Below are 20,130 nucleotides of genomic sequence, written 5' to 3'. Positions count from 1 at the left end.
TCGAACCCATGCCACAGCAGTGGCCAAGCAACATGCCAAACCGCTGCAGTGACAGCGCCAGATCTTTAACCCCCCTGAGCCACAAGAGAATTCTAATATAGTTTTTCTTTATTTTCAAAAAAAAATTTTTTCCCTCTTTTTATGGCCTCATCTGTGGCACATGAAAGTTCTCCAGCTGGGGTCAAATCAGAGCTACAGCTGAGGCCTACACCACAGCAATTCCAGATCTGAGCCTCATCTGCGACCTATGCTGCAAATTTACAGTGTTGTGTTAGTTTCAGGTGTACAGCAAAGTGAAATATATATACATATATATGCTCTTTTTCAGATTCCTTTCTCTTATAGGTTATTGCAAAATACTGAGTACAGTGCTATTCAGTAAGTCTTTATTAGTTATCTGTTTTGTACACAATAGTGTGTATATGTTAATCCCAAACTCCTAATTTATCCCTCCCAATTATTAATATTTTTTGACACAGCCTTTTCCTAGATTTCAAACCACACCACCCTGGAGGCCCATCCCTACAGGGGCATCCCATCCTGCTGCAGTCACCTCTAGGACCCTGCGGGCCCTCTCCCCTCGGCTCCGCCTACCGCCAGGGTCTTGCGCATGCCTGCGGTCCACCCCGGACGCGGATGCCCAGGCCCAGGCCCATTTAAGGACGGGAGGGGGCGGGCCGGGAAGGCTCCGCCTCCGCCCTGAGGTCAGCGCGCAGCGCTGCGTGTGACGCTCTGGTTGCCGCAGAGACGCCCCGCCCCCGCGCGGCGCTGCGGAACCGGAGCTCCGGGCGGCGTCGGCAGTGGCGCGGGAGGTGGCGAGGCCGGGGCGGCAGGAGCCGGAGCGGCTACCGCAGCGAGAGCGGCGGCGACAGAGCAGACCACAACGAAGGCGCACAGGCAGCTGAGCCGGGCCACGGGGAGAGCGGCCACCGGGAAGCGGGCAGGAGGCTGGGCGGGCAGCGGGCAGCTGCCGAGCCGCGAAGCGACATGGTGCTGCTCAAGGAGTAGTGAGTGTCCAGCCGGCGGTGCGGGAGCGAGGAGGGAGGGAGAGTCGAGGATGACGACCAGGGAGGCTGATGGTCTAGCAGAAGGGATGCAGCGGCCGGACGGGGCCCGACGGAATGGAAAGCCCTGGACAGGCTTGTTGGGCGGCACAGCAGGGGGCGAGGGGGACAGCGAGGGCCGGACAGGGCCCGAGGTGGGCCCGACGGGGATAGAGAAGGACAGACAGCACCTGAGGTGGGGTCCAAGGGGCTGTGAAGGCCAAATAGGCTTGAGGAGAGGCCGCGGAGACAATGAGGGCCGGACAGGCCTGAGATGAGGTCAAGGGGACAGGGAGAGCCGGACAGGACATGGGGGGCTGCTGAGGGGAGCGGGAGCACGGGGTAAGATGTGGGGTGGTCCTAGAGTGGAGGCTGAGAGAGGCAAGAGGCAGCCAGAGCTGCAGGAGTGGCAGAGTGTACCCACGAGAGAGGGAGGAGTTGTCTGAGCCTATGAGGAAAGGCGGACAAGGGCAGGCAGGGCCAGGGTGCCGGCCAGTGGTGGGAAAGGGTTTGGGGCTGAACAATACCAAGGGGCACTGGGAGATCAGAAAAGACAGCTTCCAGAATGGAGTTGAGATGATGGGGAAAGAGTGTTGAGGGTAACCTGGGGTATGAGGAGTGGCTGCCTTGGGCATTAGGAGGGTGGTAATCAGTAGACACAGGAAGACGACTGGGGCTGAGTGACAGGGGAAGAGTCTAAGGAGTTAGCAGAGGGGACTGGTTGCCTGACATGATGCCCAGGTGGTGGGCACAGAGGCGGAAGTATTTGGAGTTGGTGGGAGGGGGGGCGGGGGGGAGCTTAGGATGTTTGCTTGGAACTTGGAGACGCTTGAGTGAGGAGTCCCGGACATAATGGCCAGGGGTAGGGGACAGGGCCAACATGGCCCTGGGGGATTCTCAGTCTTGGTGCAAAGAGATGGGGAAACTGTTTTGAGGAATTATTTTCATAAAGGCATTGACTGAGGAAAGACAGTGAGAGTGAAGGAGTTTCAGAGGAGTGATGCGGGGCGGGGGTTAGCGAGTGACTTCTGGTCAGAGTTTCAGGGAGATGAGCTCGCTCCTGAAATCCAGCGCACTGGGTGACAGGTGGGGATGTTTGTGTGGCTAAATCTCTCAAATACGAGATGACCCATTCCTGAAGCTCCTGGTTCCAAGTAGTCATCTAAGGACTTTTTTCTTCAAAGAGGAGAGATTGGCAGGGTGGGGTGGGGAGGTAGAGCGAGGGATTGGATGTGTACTTTTATTTATTTGTTTACTTATTTTTTTTTTTTTGGCTTTTTTGTATTTTCTTGGGCTGCACCCACAGCATGTGGAGGTTCCCAGGCTAGGGGTCGAATTGGAGCTGTAGCCGCCGGCCTACACCACAGCCACAGCAACACAGGATCCGAGCTGCGTCTGCGACTTACACCACAGCTCACGGCAATGCCGAATCCTTAACCCACTGAGCAAGGCCAGGGATCAAACCCGCAACCTCGTGGTTCCTAGTGGGATTCGTTAACCACTGAGCCACGATGGGAACTCTTGCATGTGTACTTTTAGAACTTTTGGTGAAACTGTGCCTCCCTGGAGGGGAGGGCAAGTGGGCAGCCTCGGGCCAGAAGCCCGGGAAGCGCGGAAGTGGGAGATGTCCGGGTGAGAGCAGCTGGTGAAGCTCACTCAGCAGCGAGCAGGTGCGTGGAGAGCTGTTTCCATTTTGTCAGGGAGGGGACTTTGCCCCCTCGCATCTGGCTCTGCTCCTTGGAGGTTGCCTAGGGCATTTGGGACATGGTGTGGAGCTTTGGATAGCAAAGGGAACAGAGACCCAGGTGTCATCTCAGCCTGACACCTCAGCTGAACAGCATTATTTCAAAGCCCCTCCACCTCTGTGTTTTTTCCGTTTTGTTTTGTTTTTAGGGCCACCCCTGCGGCCTATGGAGGTACTCAGGCTAGGGGTCAAATCAGAGCTGTAGCCGCTGGCCTACACCACAGCCACAGCCACAGCCACGTCAGATCTGAGCTGCATCTGTGGCCTTCACCACAGCTCACGGCAACGCCAGATCCTTAACCCACTCAGCGAGGCCAGGGATCGAACCTTCGTCCTCATGGATGCTAGTCAGATTCGTTTCCGCTGAGCCATGACAGCACCTCCCTCCTCTGTTTCTTGACATCCTCAGAGCTTTGTGTGGTGAAGAAAGAGGAATCTTCCCCCCCTCTTGGGAAGCCCGGAGAGGAAAGCATGGTGCACTTTTTTTTTTTTAATGGAAGTTCCCTGGCCAGGGCTTGAATCCAAGCCAAGGCTGCTACCTATGCTGCAGCTATGGCAACGCCAGATCCTTTAACCCACTGTGCTGGGCCGGGCATCGAACCCGTGCCTCTGTAGCCACCCAAGCTGCTGCAGTCTTCTTAACCCACGGTGCCACAGCAGGAACTCCGCGTGGTGCACTTTGGATTTTAATCTTGACTCTCTGGCTGACAGGCTTTCCCCAGTCTCCAGGTTCCTTCTTCTATTCCCAGTCAAATCGTAGAGTTGGTAGAAACCTGTCGTTTGTTTGTTTGTTTTGTCTTTTTAGGGCCAAACCCGCGGCATATGGCGGTTCCCAGGCTAGGGGTTGAATCGGAGCTGTAGCGGCCGGCCTGGGCCACAACCACAGCCACAGCCATGTGGGATCCAAGCCGTGTCTAAGACCTAGCCCACAGCTCACAGCAACGCCAGATCCTTAATCCACTGAGCGAGGCCAGGGATCGAACTTCCGTGCTCGTAGATGCTAGTCAGATTCATTAACCACGGCCACTCTGAAACCTGTAGTTTTTGTCAGAAAGGCCAGGCAGGGCAGAGAGGGGACCTTCCGAAGAGATCTGAGTGAGCTGTGGAGAGAAGTCCCCCCTTCCCAGTCTTTGATCTCCTCCCCTCGAAGCCTGCCAGGGAAAGGTGCAAGGGCCCGAGATGCTGGGCCTGCCTGGCACCTGCATTTCCTTCTTGCCCGGCCCGTGCATCCCTGGGGTGTGCGTCCCTGAGCCACAGGGAGGGGGGCGTCGGAGCCTTTTGGCTGTGGCTGCAGCGCTGCAGCTCTGGGGAGAGCGCGCGTGAAGGTCACGCTGAAGTGAGCCGCTCCAGTCCCAGCCCCGCACGGCCTCTGCGGCCCTGTCCTTGCCCCCTCTCGCTGCTGAGTGCCGGGGTGCCGCTGTAACAGAGCAGCCTCAGAGCCTCCTGGCAGGTGCCGGGCTCTTTTGAGGGGAGCCTTGGTGTCCACCCAGTGTCTGAAGGTTTGTCCCTGTTGATCTTTCTGACGCTTCCTCTAACAGGATTCTCCTTGATCGGAGTTCTGCAAATTCTTGGATGTGATTTTTACTGCAGTTCTTGAAGATGAAAGGCTTATTGTTTTCTAGGAAGTTTCTTCTGAGGGTGCAGCAAGTGTGGCCTCCAAGTCGGAAGCATCTTTCTGCACTGTCGGCTTTCTCTGGTGGGAGGAGAGCATGAGTGGCGGCGGCCAGTAACCCACAGGATCTACATTATTTGACTCATTCTCGAGGAGGGGAGTTAGGCAGTAATGACTTGGAACCCAGGTTGTTTTTCCTGCTGCTTTTCTACTCGGTGCCTTGCCTGGAAGTGTGCTGTTTTCCTCAGACCCTTCTGGGTGCTTCTTGCTAGCTGGGGACCTTTGTGGGACTGGGAAATAGTGAGCGGGCTATTTACCAGCCTGGAGCAGGGATCCCATTGGCAGAAGCACTGCCTCGGAGGGAGGGTGTAGCAGCCACGCTTCGGCAAGCAGGCAAGATGCAGGAGGCTCTGGGCGGGGCAGGGAGGGGTCCAGCTAGGGTCTGGGAACTGAGACTCTAGGCTTGGGAGCTGGCTTGATTTGTAGGAATACAACCAGGCGTTTTGGTCTCAGTTCTCTGACCTCACGGCTCTGGACTGGGGCTTGGGTTGGCCGGTGCCCTGTGTTACCAATGCAAGCCACCCGGTGGAGGTCTGCCGGCCCTTGTACCCCTGTGTGTGGAGTTCTGATCAGGGTGGGACTTTGCTGACAGGCTTCTCCATCAGGTGATTGATTGGTGGTACCTCCAGCAATTGGTGGGCATTGAAATGAAGAATTGGGATGCCTTTGGACAACTTCCAAGGTCAGGACACAAGTTAGCTGTCCTCTCTTTGTGGCCTTGTGGTAGTAGTTTGTGTTGTAATGTCCAGCCCCAGAGCTGGTTGGAGTGTGCACTTAGGGAGATTAATTCTCCCAGGAGCTTGGCCTCTTCCTAGCCTTTCACCTTGAGGGCTGTTGTTGGGAGGTTGGATTCTCAGCAATGGAAATTCCCAGGGCCAACTTCTTTGGTCCTGGATCCTCATTTTAGCTGCAGTTTGCAGGGTTTTACTGGACACGGTGGCAGGTTTTGTTGGGGAAGGTATTAGCAGAGGAGAGGGAGAAGACAGCTCCAGATGTACACCTGAGGCCTGGGAAGTGACTGGTGCGCAGTGGTGTCTCACGGTAGTTTTGCTTTGCATTTCTGTGTTTACCAAGGGAGAGGGGGAGGGAGTGGGATGGATTGGGAGCTTAGGGTTTATAGATGCAGACTATTGCTTTTGGAATGGATGAGCAATGAGATCCTGCTGGGTAGCACTGGGAACCATATCTGGCACTTAGGATGGAGCATGATAATGCGAGAAAAAAGAATGTATACATGTATGTGTAACTGGGTCACTATGCTATACCGTAGGGAAAAAAATTGTATTGGGGAAATAATAATTAAGAAGATTTTTTAAATTAAAAATAAAATATATGACAGATCTTTTTGGGAGTTCCTGTTGTGGTGCAGTGGTTAACAAATCCGACTAGGAACCATGAGGTTGTGGGTTCGATCCCTGGCCTTGCTCAGTGGGTTAAGAACCCAGCGTTGCCATGAGCTGTGGTGTAGGTTGCAGACGCAGCTCGGATCCCGCGTTGCTGTGGCTGTGGTGTAGGCTGGTGGCTACGGCTCCGATTGGACCCCTAGCCTGGGAACCTCCATATGCCGTGGGAGTGGACCTATAAAAGGCAAAAAGACAAAACAAAACCAAACCAAACAAACAAACAAAAAAGATCTTTTTGGCCAAAAAAAAAAAAAAAAAAAGAGCAGGTTTCAGAGCCTGAAGTTGATACTCTGTTTCCCTCTCTCGTAGTCGAGTCATCCTACCTGTGTCAGTAGAAGAGGTAAGTCCTTTTTCTTCCTTTTTATCCATAGTTGGACATAATCGCTTGTGACCCTCAGTTCCGCTGGGCTCCAGGTAGCCCGCACCTGTATCCTCATGTGGTTTTCCTGTTCGTTCCAGCACAGAGACACGCAGTCCTCCAGGTGAATTTTCTAGGCATGACTTTCCGGTGAAGGAAGGCCCCTGCGTGCCTGGCTGCCTGCGCGCGGTCTGCCTCTGGCTCTTGGCTGGGGAGATGACTTTGAATAGATGCCCCGTCAGCCCCTCTTCCCTGCTGGAACTCCGCTCGCTTGCGGGCGTGTTCCCGAGGGGAATTAAGGACGTGTGTTTCTGTGGCCTCCGTGACTCGCAGGGAAGTGGGCCTGGCTCGCTCTGGTTCGTTGTGCAACAAACCAGCAGGGCCGGACGTCTCTGGGTTCCTCCCTAGCTGCGCTCTAGGTGGCTGCTGGGAAGACTGAGGCCAGGAACGCTCCTTCTGCAGAGGGCGGGGAACCAGGGACCGGCATTTGGGCTTGGCTTGCCCTCGGTCCTTTTATGGCTCTTGGGCCTGAGTGCCTGCGTATGAGGACCTGGCAGGATTTGCCACAAGAAGGTTCATGGGCCATGCTGACTCAGAGTTGGTCTCTGGGACAGCAGAGAACTGTCACAGAGCACCCAGTGTCCCGCCCATTCTCTGACCTTTCCTCACTCTCCTGGCACAGCCCTGTTCTTTGCACCCTTTGCATCCACAGGCTCCCCAGCTTCCAGTTAGGCGCGCATTTGGGTGAAGTTGGTCGGAGAGGGCCCTCCGGCGCTCCCTTGGCTGCAGTGTCAGCATGAAGCTCCTGTGATAACTGCCTCTCTGTTCCAAATATGAAATGGACCTTTGAAAAGTGAAATCAGGCCAGCAGAGCCCGCAGCACACTTGAGATGAGACAAATATCCAAGCCCCTTGGCCCCCGAAGGGGTGGGCGGACACAGCCCCTGGCGGATTGTGTCCCATGGCGGGCTGTGTGCCTTTACGAGCTGTGGAGACCTGGCACGCGGGGCGGGGCGGGGTGGGGTGGGGGTGCTGAACATGCTGAGGGAGTTTTGGGAAAGGAGGATGAGAGAAATGAGGTGGGGGGAGCTGGGGAAGAGGGTGCTGGCTTGATGCTGCGGTCCCTGGGGTGTCCTTGGGGGCCAGGAAGCCACATGCCTGGGCTGACAGCCATTGGCTTGGGGAGCGGGGGCTGCTAACCAACCTCTGGGGAGAGGGGGGGTCCCTGCTCTCCTTAGGAAAACTAGGAAGTAATGATTTTCCAAACCAGGAGGCCAAGCACCAAGGCCCAGCCTGCCTCTTGCCCTTGGGGGTCTGATGTATCCCTCTCTGCCGTACAGGAAGATACCACATGCCAGGGAGGAAAGTGCCTCCCGGGAACTCAGGAACACCTCAAAGTGGCATTTTGGGGGTGAAATGGATGTATTTTACAGGGAGTTTCTTGATGGGATGACAGGTGGGGCTGTCTGAGCAGTGTGGCAGATCTAGGAGGGCCAGCCCCGTGCGGGGGCACCTCGGCTGCTCAGCAGTAAGGCTGGCGGGCCCAGAACACTGATTGCTTATAGTGGGGCCATCGGTGGCGGCGGCAGGAAAGAGGAACTCACCTGGAGAGTGTCCGCACTGGGCGGTTTTCAGTTTGTGATGGTTTGTTTTTGGAGCCTTGAGGAAGTGGTAGAATGGGTGACCCAAGCCTGAAAGCAGAAGCCTGGGAAGAAGGCACTCGTTAGGAGTCATCTGTAACTGGTGGTGGGCAGCCAGCAACCGCTGGTGAGAAAGCAGGTTTCAGAGCCTGTGGTTGCACAGGGTGCGGGGGCCCCTGGGCTTGGCCTGGGTAGCGTTGAAGCAGGAACTGCTCTCTCGATGGCTTGAACCGTAGATCCAGGAGATCAGAAAGTCTTGAATGGGAAAGCCAACGAAAAAGCAGATGTGAGGACCTACCTTCTCAGAGTCTTTATCCAATAGCCCATCCTGACTCTCAGTTCCCAGGGGAACAGCCCCGTGTCACGTGGCTGCTGGATTCATTTCCCAGCTGGAGGCCACGATTTGAGGCCCTCAGAGATGTACCGTTTGGAGCAGGAAGAGAAGGGAGAAGGAGGCCCTGTCTTTATGACCATCCTGATGGCTTGAATCCACATTTGGGGGTTAAATTAGCTTGTGGCCAGCCCCACCCTTTGGCTTGACCCCCACTGTGCCGGGTTTCTGGACATCCTATAGCAGAGCAAGGGAGCCCTGGCTTTTTGACGTGGTGTGTCCACCTGGCTGAGTTTGGCCCACTCTTTCCCCTTACTGCGGGCAGGCAGTTTTACTTCCTGTTTCCAGAAATGCACGCCACCAGGCCCTTGTGGTACCTGGCCTGGCAGGGCCATGGGGGTGGGACCAACCGAGAGCTGCACAGTTTTTCACAACCGAGAGCTGCACAGTTTTTCACGACATGTTTTAGGCCCACCCCTTGCATCTCCTGGGCCCCAACTCCCAGATTGCCAAAGCAGCGGAGTCTCTGTGTTCCTGAGCTGTCTTAGTTCTTGGAACAAGGGAACAGATCTCTAGGGCAGAGAGCACTGTTCTAGGCCTGAGGAGGCTGGAATCCTGGTCTCCTCAGCACCCCATCTGAGCCTGGCTGCTCTCTACTTTCCCGGGGTGTGGAGCCACTGTGCCAAGGGAACCCTCTGGGCTGAAAAGTATCCCTCACTTGTAGCTCATGGAGGCTAGTCTTACTTACCCCTTCGGATTAACAAAACTGCCTTCACATGTCTCATTGGGATTAAAGGATCAGAATATCAAGAGAGATTAAAGGGGAAGATGCCAGCCCAGCACACTGATCCTCTTAGAACCTGCCCTCTGATTCCTGCAGCTGAAGAGGAACCAAATGAAGGGGATTAGTCTGTGCCCGGGGCCCTCCCCACGCTGCATGGCAGCCAGCAGCCCGTGCCCTCCACCAGGCCCTTTCCCTGCCTGCCCTTTCGGGTTGCTGAGTCAGTGGTCAGACGTTCTCATGACTCTTCTCTCAAACGGAGTTGCTGCTGCTTCTTAGGCACCCCTAGCTCAGCCAAACCCTGACCCACTGATAGGGATTTCCGTGTCTGCCTGTGTTAGGGGGTGGACTTGAAAAGGCACAGGGACAGCTTGGGCTTCCTGGGAGCATCGAGGCAGCCCTGATGCTCTGGATTAGCCAGGTCAAGGTCACTGGCGCTCACCCAGGTGTTCCCCTTGACGGAATTAACTGAGCCTCGACCGAGTGCCGGGGGGCCTTTCCTTAGCGTCCTGCATCACGTTTGCTCTGGAAGTTAGAGTCCTTTCTGCTTCGTGGTGAACAGTGAATTGTTCTGGGGCGCTGCTCCACCTTCCGTGCTTTGCCCGGAGAGGTCCCTGCCGTAGAGTTTGAGGGGAAGCGTGTGAGCCGTGCGGTTCCTCGCGGCCGCAGGCGGTGGTTTCAGTGGCAGCTGCCGCGAGATGCCGCTTCTCTGTCTTAATCTCAAAGGGAGAAAAACCTTTGTCTTTCACTCCTGGGAGTACCAGGAGTTTGGGGAGGGTGTGGAGGGTGAGGAAAACTTTTATCCGCACCCCTCCCCTCTAACCGTAATCAAATACCTTTTTCTCTCTCGCTCATACTCTGTCGTGCCTCGTGGCATTGGCTGCGGTGGAGAAGACGTCTTTCGCATAGACGTAACTTTCTGGAGTTCCCATCGTGGTGCAGCAGAAACGAATCCGATAGGAGCCATGGGGTTGCAGGTTCCATCCCTGGCCTCGCTCAGTGGGTTAAGGATCCAGCGTTGCTGTGAGCTGTGGTGTAGGTCGCAGACACAGCTCAGATCCTGCGTTGCTATGGCTCTGGCGTAGGCTGGTGGCTACAGCTCCAATTAGACCCCTAGCCTGGGAACCTCCATGTGCCACCAGTGTGGCCCTAAAGAAAGCAAAAAAAAAAAGAAAGACGTAACTTTAACTGTTTCTGTTTATTCTCTCTTCCCCTCGTTTTTTTTTCTCCGGACAGCGTCCCTCAGAGAGAAGGGGGCAGAAGGGCCAGGCCTGGGCACTGCCCAGGTCATTGGCCCTAACACCAAGTTGTCCTGAGGGGGCAGAGGAGGCCAGTGATCTTGACTGGTGACTTGATAGGGTGGCATGCGACCCAAATAAAGGAAAACTAGGCTTTGGCCGTCTAGTAAGTGCCAACACTGAGGGTGCAGCCAGCCAGCACCGTGGGGCAGGAATCTGTGCTATCTAATACGGGCAGCAGGGCGCTTGCTTCAGCCGCGTGAAGAGTCAAGAAAGTAGCCAGAGGTTTGGGCACCTGTAAGACTGTCTGGAGCCCCTGGCAGGGTGAGCAGGGGCCCAGAAACTGGAGAAAAAGCCAGTTTTACAGCAGAGGTGGATTTCTTTATAAGAAGTCATGTCTTAGCATCTGTCTAAATGAATGGGATAAAGAGACTTCTAGGAGCCAACCCAGATCTTGTTCGGGGATGTGGTACCAAAGGCAGCTCCAGGGCAGAAGCTGCCTCGGACTCTGGACTCTGTCTTCTGTATCATGATATGAGATGACATGGACTCACCTGCCTCCTTCAGCCTTGATGGAGGAGGTGAAAATGGGAGGATCAAATTAAAGCCATCTGATGGCTAAAGAGAGGCCGTGGAGTGGCTCTGGGGCCCCGTGTGAAGCTGGGACGAGCTCCCGGATCAGGGGATCCCAGAGCAATCTAAGTGGACAGTTCCTGGCCCCTGGACTGTGTGCAGCCATCGAGAAGATTCTGTACCGGCAGTAACTCCCGTCTTTCTGTTCCTTCAGTATCAAGTAGGGCAGCTGTATTCTGTGGCCGAGGCCAGCAAAAATGAAACGGGCGGTGGCGAAGGCGTGGAGGTCCTGGTGAACGAGCCCTACGAGAAGGACGGTGAGAAAGGACAGTACACACACAAGATCTACCACTTACAGAGGTAGGTGGCTCCGGGCAGAGCCACGGTGGCCTGGTACTGAAGTGGAGGGGGTGGAGAATTGGGGGTGTTTCTGGCTTATTAGCTGGTTGCTCCCATTGCTTCACCTCTGGAAGTGATGATACTTGGCTCACTTCAAGGGTTTTGTTGTTATTTTTATTTTAAAATCAAAGTAGTGCTTGCCCCACCAGGCTCCTAGTCCCCAGAAGTGATAGTGTTTAGCTCCTTGTGGGCCTTTCCCTTGCCTGTGAGTGTAGAAGAGTGTGTGTGTGTGTGTGTGTGTGTGTGTGTGTGCACGCGCGTGCACTCTGTCTGTGAATGGGTGTTTGTTTCCTTTATCATCTGACAGAGGTGGGACCTCTTATCGTCAGGGTTGTCTTTCACTGGCAGCACCTTTGGCCTCACTCCTTTCAAGTTCACAGAGTGTCTGTGGAGAGAGGGGCTGCTGGAAAGTCTTCTCTTGAGGCGTATTTATAGTCACTTCAGACTTTACAGAGCAGGCTCCAGTGAAACACCTTCTGCATGAATCTTTTTTTTTTTTTTTGTCTTTTTAGGGCTCTGCCCTTGGCAATATGGAAGCTCCCAGGCTGGGGGTCGAATCAGAGCTACAGCTGCCGGCCTACACCACAGCCACAGCAACGCAGGATCCGAGCCGCATCTTCGACCTACACCACGGCTCACGGCAAGTCTGGATCCTTTTTTTCTTGTTTTTTTTTTTTTTTTGTCTTTTTGCCCTTTCTAGGGCTGCTCCCACAGCACACGGAGGTTCCCAGGCTAGGGGTCTAGTCGGAGTCGTAGCCGCCAGCCTACGCCACAGCCACAGCAACGAGGGACCCAAGCCACGTCTGCGACCTACACCACAGCAACGCTGGATCCTTAACCCACTGAGCGGGGCCAGGGTTCGTACCCGCATACTCATAGATCCTAGTCTGGTTCTTAACCTGCTGAGCCACAGTGGGAACTCCCCCAGTATTTTCCAAATTGTGATAAATATGCATAACACACCACAGCCACAGCAAGGCCAGATCTGGGCCGCGTCTGTGACCTACTCCACAGCTCATGGCGACGATGGATCCTTAACCCATTGAGCGAGGCCAGGGATCAAACCTGAATTCTCATGGATACTAGTCAGGTTTGTTTCTGCTGCATCACAATGGGAACTCCACATTGGTGTTTTTTGAAGAGGACTTTGAAAAGAGATAGTGAGTTTGGTAGCAGGAGCCAGTTGGTTCTTCAAGACCCACTTTGTTGGGGGAGTTCCCTAGGGGTCTGGTGGTGAGGATTTGGTGCTTTCACTGGTCTGGGAACTGAGACCCTACATCAAGCCACTGTGTGCTGCAGCTAAAGCGTGTTTTAAAATAGTGAAAAAGACTTGGTTCAACCCGAGGGGCAGAGAAGAGGTCTGTGCCCATGGAAGGAGGGACCTGCCTCATCCTCTTCCTTGTGGAGAGGGTGTGAACTTTTGAACTGCTGTCACTACTCTTTCTTTCTTTTTTTTTTTTTTTTTTGCTTTTTGCTTTTTAGGGCTGCACCCACGGCATATGGAGGTTCCCAGGATAGGGGTCAAATTGGAGCTACAGCTTTTGGCCTACACCACAGCAACACTAGATCCGACCTTTGTCTGCGACCTACACCACCGCTCACGGCAACGCCAGATCCTTAACTCACTGATCGAGGCCAGGGATTAAACTTGCAACCTCATGGTTCCTGGTCAGATTCATTTCCACTGTGCCACGACGGGAACTCCTGCTGTCACTACTCTTAACCCCAAAACATGCGGCTGCAAAAAGACAAAAAGGAAACAGAATCAATGTTACTAAGTGCCGTGACCACCTCTCTTGAGGACAGAGGCCTTCCTGTTACCTATTAGTCCCAGTAGCTATTAGTTCTTATCGTCCCAATCAGAAACCATGGTTTCGGAGTTCCTGTTGTGGCTCAGTGGGTTATGCTCTCGACTAGTATCCATGAGGATGCAGGTTCAGTCCCTGGGCTCTCAGTGGGTTACGGATCCAGTGTTGCCGTGAGCTGTGGTGTAGGTCGCAGATGCAGCTCGAATCTGGCATTGCTCTGGCTGTGGTGTAGGCCGCCAGCAGCAGCTCCAATTCAGCCTCTACCCTGGGAACTCCATATGCCCACAGGTGCGGCCCTAAAAAGCCAAACAAAAACAAAAACAAAAACCAAAAAACCCTAAAAACCAAAAAACCATGGTTTCACCACCACCCTCTTCCTTGTCATATCACATCAAGTCCTTCTGAATCCATCTGCTTGGTTACCGCCAGTGTTTCCATTTCCTCCCGTCCTCTTTTGTCTGGACTGTTACAGCAGCTCCTGACCGGCCTCCGTGCTCTTTCCGCTTTGCCACAGCTCCCAGAGTTCCTCCAGCTCTGGTGCTCCCCAGCCTGGGAGCCGTAGACGGCCCTTTGCCCTGGGGATAAGGTCCGTCCTCTTTGATGTGGCTGCAGGGCCCCTTATGACCCAGCCTCTGATGGTTCCCGGCCTTGTCCTTCACCCCAGCCACTCCGAACTTCCCTCTCCTTCCCCCAGCTTTCCCCACCCCACTCCTGTCCCTTGGTCTCGCTCAGTCCTACCCACGGGCTACTCCGTGTGTTCCTGTACCCTGTCCTCTCCCTGGCGAACCTCCCCGTGGCCGTTCTTTCACAGGGCTCTCTCTGCGCCTGAGCCCTCTGCTCTGCCGTCGTGGCTCACTGGGCAGGGCTGGCCTCTGCCTGGTTGGTTCACTCCTCACCGGAAGGACAGGGTAGGATCCACATCTGTGCCATTTCTCTCTGTATCCCTGGGCCTGGCACGTGGAAGTACTGACCTGAATGAGTGTGGCTGTGAGTGCCTGGATCTCAGCCGGCTGCTCTGGGTGCTGGGAGTTAGCTGGGGGCGGGCGGAGGAGGCGAACGGGGTGTAGCTCTTTTTTCTTAGGCCTCAGGCTCTACAGCTGATGCGATTGTTGGAGCCTGCTAAAGACTACAGAGATTACCAGCTAAAAGCTAAGAGAGGAGACTTGCTGTTGTGGCTCAGTGGGTCAAGAACCCTACTACTATCCATGGGATGTGGCTTCGCTCCCTAGCCTCTCTCAGTGGGCTAAGGATCCTGCATTGCAGTGAGCTGCGTGGTAGGTCGCAGATGAGGCTGGGATCCCGAGTTGCTATGGCTGAGACATAGGCCAGCAGCTGCAGCTCCAATTTGACCTCTAGCTTGGAAACTTCCATAAACCGCAAGTGGGGCCCTAAAAAAGCAAAAAAAATTTTAAAAAACAAAAAAATTAAAATAAATGAAAGCTAAGGAAGAGGCTATACATACCTTTTAATTTACTTTTGTTTGTTTTTTGTATTAAAGCATAGGTGATTTACAATATTGTGCCAATGTATTTTTTTTTTTGTCCTTTTATGGCTGCACTTGTGGCACATGGAGGTTCCCAGGCTACGGGTCCAGTCTGAGCTGTAGCCACCAGCCTACGCCAGAGCCACAGCAATGCCAGATCTAAGCTGCGTCTGCAACCTATACCACAGCTCACACCAATGCCAGATCCTTAACCCACTGAGCGCGGCCAGGGATCGAATCTGGAACCTCATGGTTCCTAGTCGGATTCGTTTCCTCTGCGCCACAGCGGGAACTCCTGTGCCAATATTTTAAAAAAATTTTTGCCTTTGCCCATGGCATGTGAAAGTTCTCCAGCCAGGGATCAAACCTACACCATGCCACGGCAACCCAGGCTGCCACAGTGACAACACCAGATCCTTAACCTACTGTGCCACCAGAGAACTCCACCTTTTTTATTTTTATGTTTTTATTTTTTGTTTTTTTGGGTTTTTAGGGCCACACACCCGCAGCATATGGGGGTTTCCAGGCTAGGGGTCTAATGGGAGCTACAGCTGCCAGGCTATGCCACAGCCACAGCAGCTCGGGATCTGAGCCTAGTCTGTGACCTACCCCACAGCTCACGGCAACACTAGATCCTTAACCCACTGAGCGAGGCCAGGGATCAAACCTGCATCCTCATGGATACTAGTTGGATTCATTTCCACTGCTCCACAATGGGAACTCCACCTTTTTTTAAAAAAAGAAGCAAAGTGTGTTCGTATCGTACCTGCTGTTCCATAACCTGAGATAAGAAGAATTGAAGAAAATATTTTGTCCTGGGAGGCAGATGGCCCTGAGGCCCTGCTGGCCGCCCAGAACTGACCTTAGCAGATCAGATCAGCTGGGATGCATTATTCCAAGTTAGTCGGCCAGTCCCTCTGGCCGCTCTTGAGGCATCTCATCCTTGCAACGTGTGGTACCCCGCGGGGGCCCAGTGAGCTCTGGGAAAGCGCAGGATGATAGCAGAGGGCTGCAAAGCCACGGCAGGTAGCCCCCGGGGCCTCACTGGTTGCAGGTGGATGTTAGCCCTGAGCTGAGCTGGGATGTCGGGCTCTGACAGGGGGCTTCTCGCACACGAGTAACCTGCCACTCTCAAGGGAACTTGCGGGTCAGCCCCCCAACCCCCACACCCCGTGAAGCCAGAGCTGCGGCCTGGAGCGTGGGCCGTTCAAGCCCCACTGTCCTCTAACTCTCGCCTCTGTTTCTCTCGACACCACAGCAAAGTGCCCACGTTTGTTCGAATGCTGGCCCCGGAGGGAGCCCTGAATATCCATGAAAAAGCATGGAATGCCTACCCTTATTGCAGAACCGGTGAGTGTAGACCCGGCCTGACCTGGAGTTTGGGCCCCTACATGGATGGAGGCTGTGATCGGGTAGGCCCAGGGGTGGCAGGGAATTGGGGTTTGTGTCCCACCTGCACTTTCCAGTATATAAAATCTCCAGACACATTTTCTATGCAAATTTTGGGTCAAATGATACTGATTATTAAATTGCTTTTTTGGGGGTACTGTTCTTGTGGCATGCGGAAGTTCCCAAACCAGGGATCAAACCCTTGCCACAGCAGTGACAATGCTGGATCCTTAACCAATAGGCCACCTGAGAGCTTCTTAAATTGCTTGTTTAAAACAAAAAAAAAAAAAAAAAGGGAGTTCCCACTGTGGCTCAGCGGAAACGAATCCAACTAGGAACCATGAGGTTGTGGGTTTGATCCCTGGCCTCTCTCAGTGGGTTGGGGATCCGGCATTGCCGTGAGCTGTGGTGTAGGTCACAGATGCAGCTCGGATCCTGAGTTGCTGTGGCATAGACCCCTAGCCTGGGACCTCCTTATGCCACGACTATGGCCCCCCCTCCCAAAAAAAAGAGTAGATCCTGGGAGTTCCCGTTGTGGCACAATAGAGATGAATCTGACTAGGAACCATGAGGTTGCGGGTTCGACCCCTGGCCTTGTTTAGTGGGTTAAGGATCCGGCATTGCCATGAGCTGTGGTGTAGGTTACAGACGTGGCTTGGATCTGGCATTGCTGTGGCTGTGGTGTAGACCCCTAGCCTGGGAACCTCCATGTGCTGTGGGTGCGGCCCTAAAAAGACACACATACACAAAATTGCTTGTTTTTACTGAGTAAATGGAGAAGAGAACCTTTTCTCTGTCAACTGCGTAGTCTCCTGTTTTTTTTAATTTGTAGTGGCTGCATAATATTTCATTGTAGGAATGTGCTGGAATCTTTTTAAGCCGTTCCTTTATTGTTAGATACTGAAATTTCCAGTTTTAATGTGAGGTACTCGTGTTTGGCTTGAAAAGCAGCAGCGAGGCCCAGGGGCTCTTGAGAGCGGCTGTCACAGGAAAGGACCTGTAGGACGACCTTCCTGCCCTGGGGCAGGGCCAGGCCTACACGCCAAGAAGACGGCAAAGAAAACCCTGATGTTGGGGAAAAGCAGCTGCGGCTTAGACTGTGACTGCGGCTTGGATCTGATCCCTGGCTGGGGAGCGCCACATGCTGTGTGGCAGCCAAAAAGGGCTTTGCCCTTGGCATGCAGAAGTTCGAAGGCCAGGGATCAGACCCAAGCTATAGCAGTGACAACACCAAGTCTTTAATCACTAGGTCACCAGGGAACTCTGAAAAGAGCTGAAATGTGTATATTTCACACCTGCAGCATATGGAAGTTCCAGGGCCAGGGATTGAATCCAAGCCACAGCTACAGCATCTCTGGGTCCTTTAACCCGTTGCTCTGGGCTGGGGATTGAACCCATGCCTCTGCAGCCGCCTGAGCTGCTGCCACCTACACCACAGCTCATGGCAATATCAGAACCTTAATCCACTGAATGAGGCCAGGGATCAAACTTACGTCCTCAGGGATGCTAGGGTTGGGTTCTTTACCATTGAGCCACTCCAGGAATAAGCCAAAATTTTCATGAGAAAGAATTTATAAAGAGCTCTTCCCTGCAGTACATGTGCCGGATTTGGGGGCGGGTGGGGGGGGGGGGCAGGAGGGAGGTCACTGCTAAGAGCCCTGAATCCATGGCTTCCACTCAACCAGCACATTCTGTAGTTGAAGGTGGAAGTAGGATTGGAATGATTCCCTTAATCTTCACTGGTCTTCTAGCTGGAGTTTCTGGCAAGGAAAGATTTGAACCTCCATAGAGAACTTTCTAATCTAGACATTCTAGGATTCCTTTTGAGTCGTTTAGACTCTTAGCTTTCCAGGATTCCTAGGTCTTGAGGGCCATTTAGAAGTGACCTGTTGGAGGGCCCAGGTCGTTACTGATCCATGTCCATACCCTCGGGGAAAGTAGGGGGTCCCTAGAGGTCCCTTGGATGACTTGACTGTGAGTTGAGTGGCCTTTCCCCAGCCTGTCTACATTTGTTGGCACAGACAGTCTGGCTGTAGGGTCCTCCTGCCAGCCGCTGCTTCCGTGTACTGTGTTTTTGGGGTTTTCTTTGTCTTTTTTTTTAGGGTCACACCCACAGCATATGGAGGTTCCCAGGGGTCCAGTTGGAGCTACAGCTGTGGGCTGGCCTACGCCAGAGCCACAGCAACGGCAGATCCGATCCGTGTCTGTGACCTACACGACAACTCACGGCAACACCGGGTCCTTAACCCACTGAGGGAGGCCAAGGATCGAACCCGCAGCCGCATGGTTCTTAGATTCGTTTCTGCTGCACCACGACGGGAACTCCTGTGTTCTGTCAAACGTGCCTTGTTCGCCGGGGTCTGGCACTCTCGAGGTTGGATCTGATGAGGATGTTCCACCCACAGGTCCTTACCCTGTAGACTTTGGAAATGACTAAAGCCTGGAGCACAGGGAGCACGTTGCTCTCTTCAGTCCTCAGTAGCCCTCCACGGGTTCAAGAACCTCGTATCAGGACATGCACAGTCATGGGCGTGACCTGGGATGTGTAATGCTTAGCGTTTTATTGCTGCAGCTGAAATGCAAACATCACTCTTCCCTAAGCCTCGAGCAGGAAGCTGTTTAATTCTTGGAAAAGAAGCATGCACACACTTTCTTAAGAGACAGTGTGCACGGTGGCCGGGTGTGTCTGGTCAAAGGTGAATTTTCTTGATGTCTAAGAGAGTTCCCTTGAGCATGCGTCATACGAACCCTGGCCAACTTGGCATCAAGGAGGCAAATGGATAGCGTGGGCTACTGCATGCCTGGGGCAGGATTCTGGGTACACAGCTTGTGCCCCCTAAGAGATGCTGCCGTCCTCCGTGTGATTCTGGGGACGGTGTGCTCCTGCTGACAGGGGCATTTCTCTAGACACCAGATGTTCATTCGCATCTGCTTCTGATCCTTGGCCAAAAGAAGAAAAACGTAATTGGTAAATGCTCCGCAAAGAGGAGAGACAGGAAGCTGGGGAGGGAAGGTTGGGCTTCCTTAGGCGCTAACCTCACAGGCAGAACCCACCATCAGTCATCCAGAATGGATCTTAGATCTGTTCAGTTCGTCGTTGCTCTTGTAAAGCAAAACATAGAAACAAGGAAGGCTGCGTCCAGTGCCCTCTGGGGACTGGTAGGGAAAGATTATTAGTGCAGACCCCTGGGTCTGGCCTGAGTAGACGGAAGGTGGAGGCGAGACGGGAGGGGAGTGTGGCGTGGCATTCCGCACGCCATCTGAAGGCTCTGCCCTATTCTCAGGGGAATGAGGCGAGATTTGAGATTTGAAACCTCCTACTCATGAGCAGCTCTTTCTCCTCTCGCCTCATTTCTCTTTCTTTTCCCCTGATGCTCATGAGTTGGGACATGAAGAGGGTATGATGGGACCCAGTCTGTGAACAAAGGGAAGAAGAGATGCTTGCTTTGGCAGCACAGAGCATTAAGTGGGAATGATACAGAGAGATTAGCATGGCCCCTGTGCAAGGATGACACACAAATTCATGAAGCGTCCCATTTAAAAAAAAAAAAAAGTAGGAAGAAGGAAATAATTGTTTCTCCTCCTGCCTCCCTCTAATTGTAACCGTGGGCTGAATACAGTCATACAGTCTCAAATCATAGTTTTAAAAAAGTACCTTCTTCAGCAGGTTGAGGATCTGGTGTCACTGCAGTGGCTCAGGTCCCTGCAGCAGCATGGGTTCATTTGATTGTTGGCTTGGGAACTTATATATGCTGTGGGCACAGCCCAAAAAAATTATTTAATTAAAAACAAAAACGGGAGTTCCCGTCATGGCGCAGTGGTTAACAAATCCGACTAGGAACCATGAGGTTTCGGGTTCGATCCCTGGCCTCGCTCAGTGGGTTAAGGTTCCGGCATTGCTGTGAGCTGTGGTGTAGGTTGCAGACGAGGCTCGGATCCCGAGTTGCTGTGGCTCTGACGTAGGCCGGCGGCTACAACTCCAATTGGACCCCTAGCCTGGGAACCTCCATATGCCGTGTGAGCAGCCCTAGAAAAGGCAAAAAGACAAAAAATAATAATAATAAAATAAAATAAAAAGAGGAGTTCCCATTGTGGCTCAGTGGTAACAAACCCGACTAGTAACCGTGAGGACACGGGTTCAATCCCTGGCCTCCCTCAGAGGGCTAAGGATCCAGTGTTGCTGTGAGCTGCAGTACGCACCTTGGATCCCGCGTTGCTGTGGCTGTGGTGTAGGCGGGCAGTTGCAGCTCCAATTTGACCCCTCGCCT

The 20,130-nt window shown here is 53.6% G+C and overlaps 1 protein-coding gene and 1 non-coding gene across 2 annotated transcripts in view; both read left to right on the top strand.

Annotated features, from left to right (window-relative positions):
• Positions 1–750: 750 nt before the first annotated feature.
• Positions 751–20,130, top strand: part of PITPNA (phosphatidylinositol transfer protein alpha) — a 45,924-nt gene continuing 26,544 nt past the window's right edge. Inside the window, exons 1-4 of the mRNA XM_047756954.1 lie at positions 751–1,007; positions 6,172–6,202; positions 10,998–11,143; positions 15,732–15,823. Coding sequence (XP_047612910.1) covers positions 988–1,007; positions 6,172–6,202; positions 10,998–11,143; positions 15,732–15,823 — 289 coding nt within the window. The 5' untranslated portion in view covers positions 751–987. The remainder of the gene's footprint in view (positions 1,008–6,171; positions 6,203–10,997; positions 11,144–15,731; positions 15,824–20,130) is intronic.
• Positions 19,304–19,405, top strand: LOC125115391 (U6 spliceosomal RNA). The gene has a single exon (XR_007132098.1). It is a non-coding gene; the product is annotated as a U6 spliceosomal RNA (small nuclear RNA).

The sequence above is a fragment of the Phacochoerus africanus genome, chromosome 14 (genome assembly GCF_016906955.1).
Source record: "Phacochoerus africanus isolate WHEZ1 chromosome 14, ROS_Pafr_v1, whole genome shotgun sequence".
Lineage (NCBI taxonomy): Eukaryota > Metazoa > Chordata > Mammalia > Artiodactyla > Suidae > Phacochoerus > Phacochoerus africanus.
The sequence above is the reverse complement of the archived record's forward strand: the minus strand, read 5'-3'. Positions and strand labels throughout refer to the sequence as shown.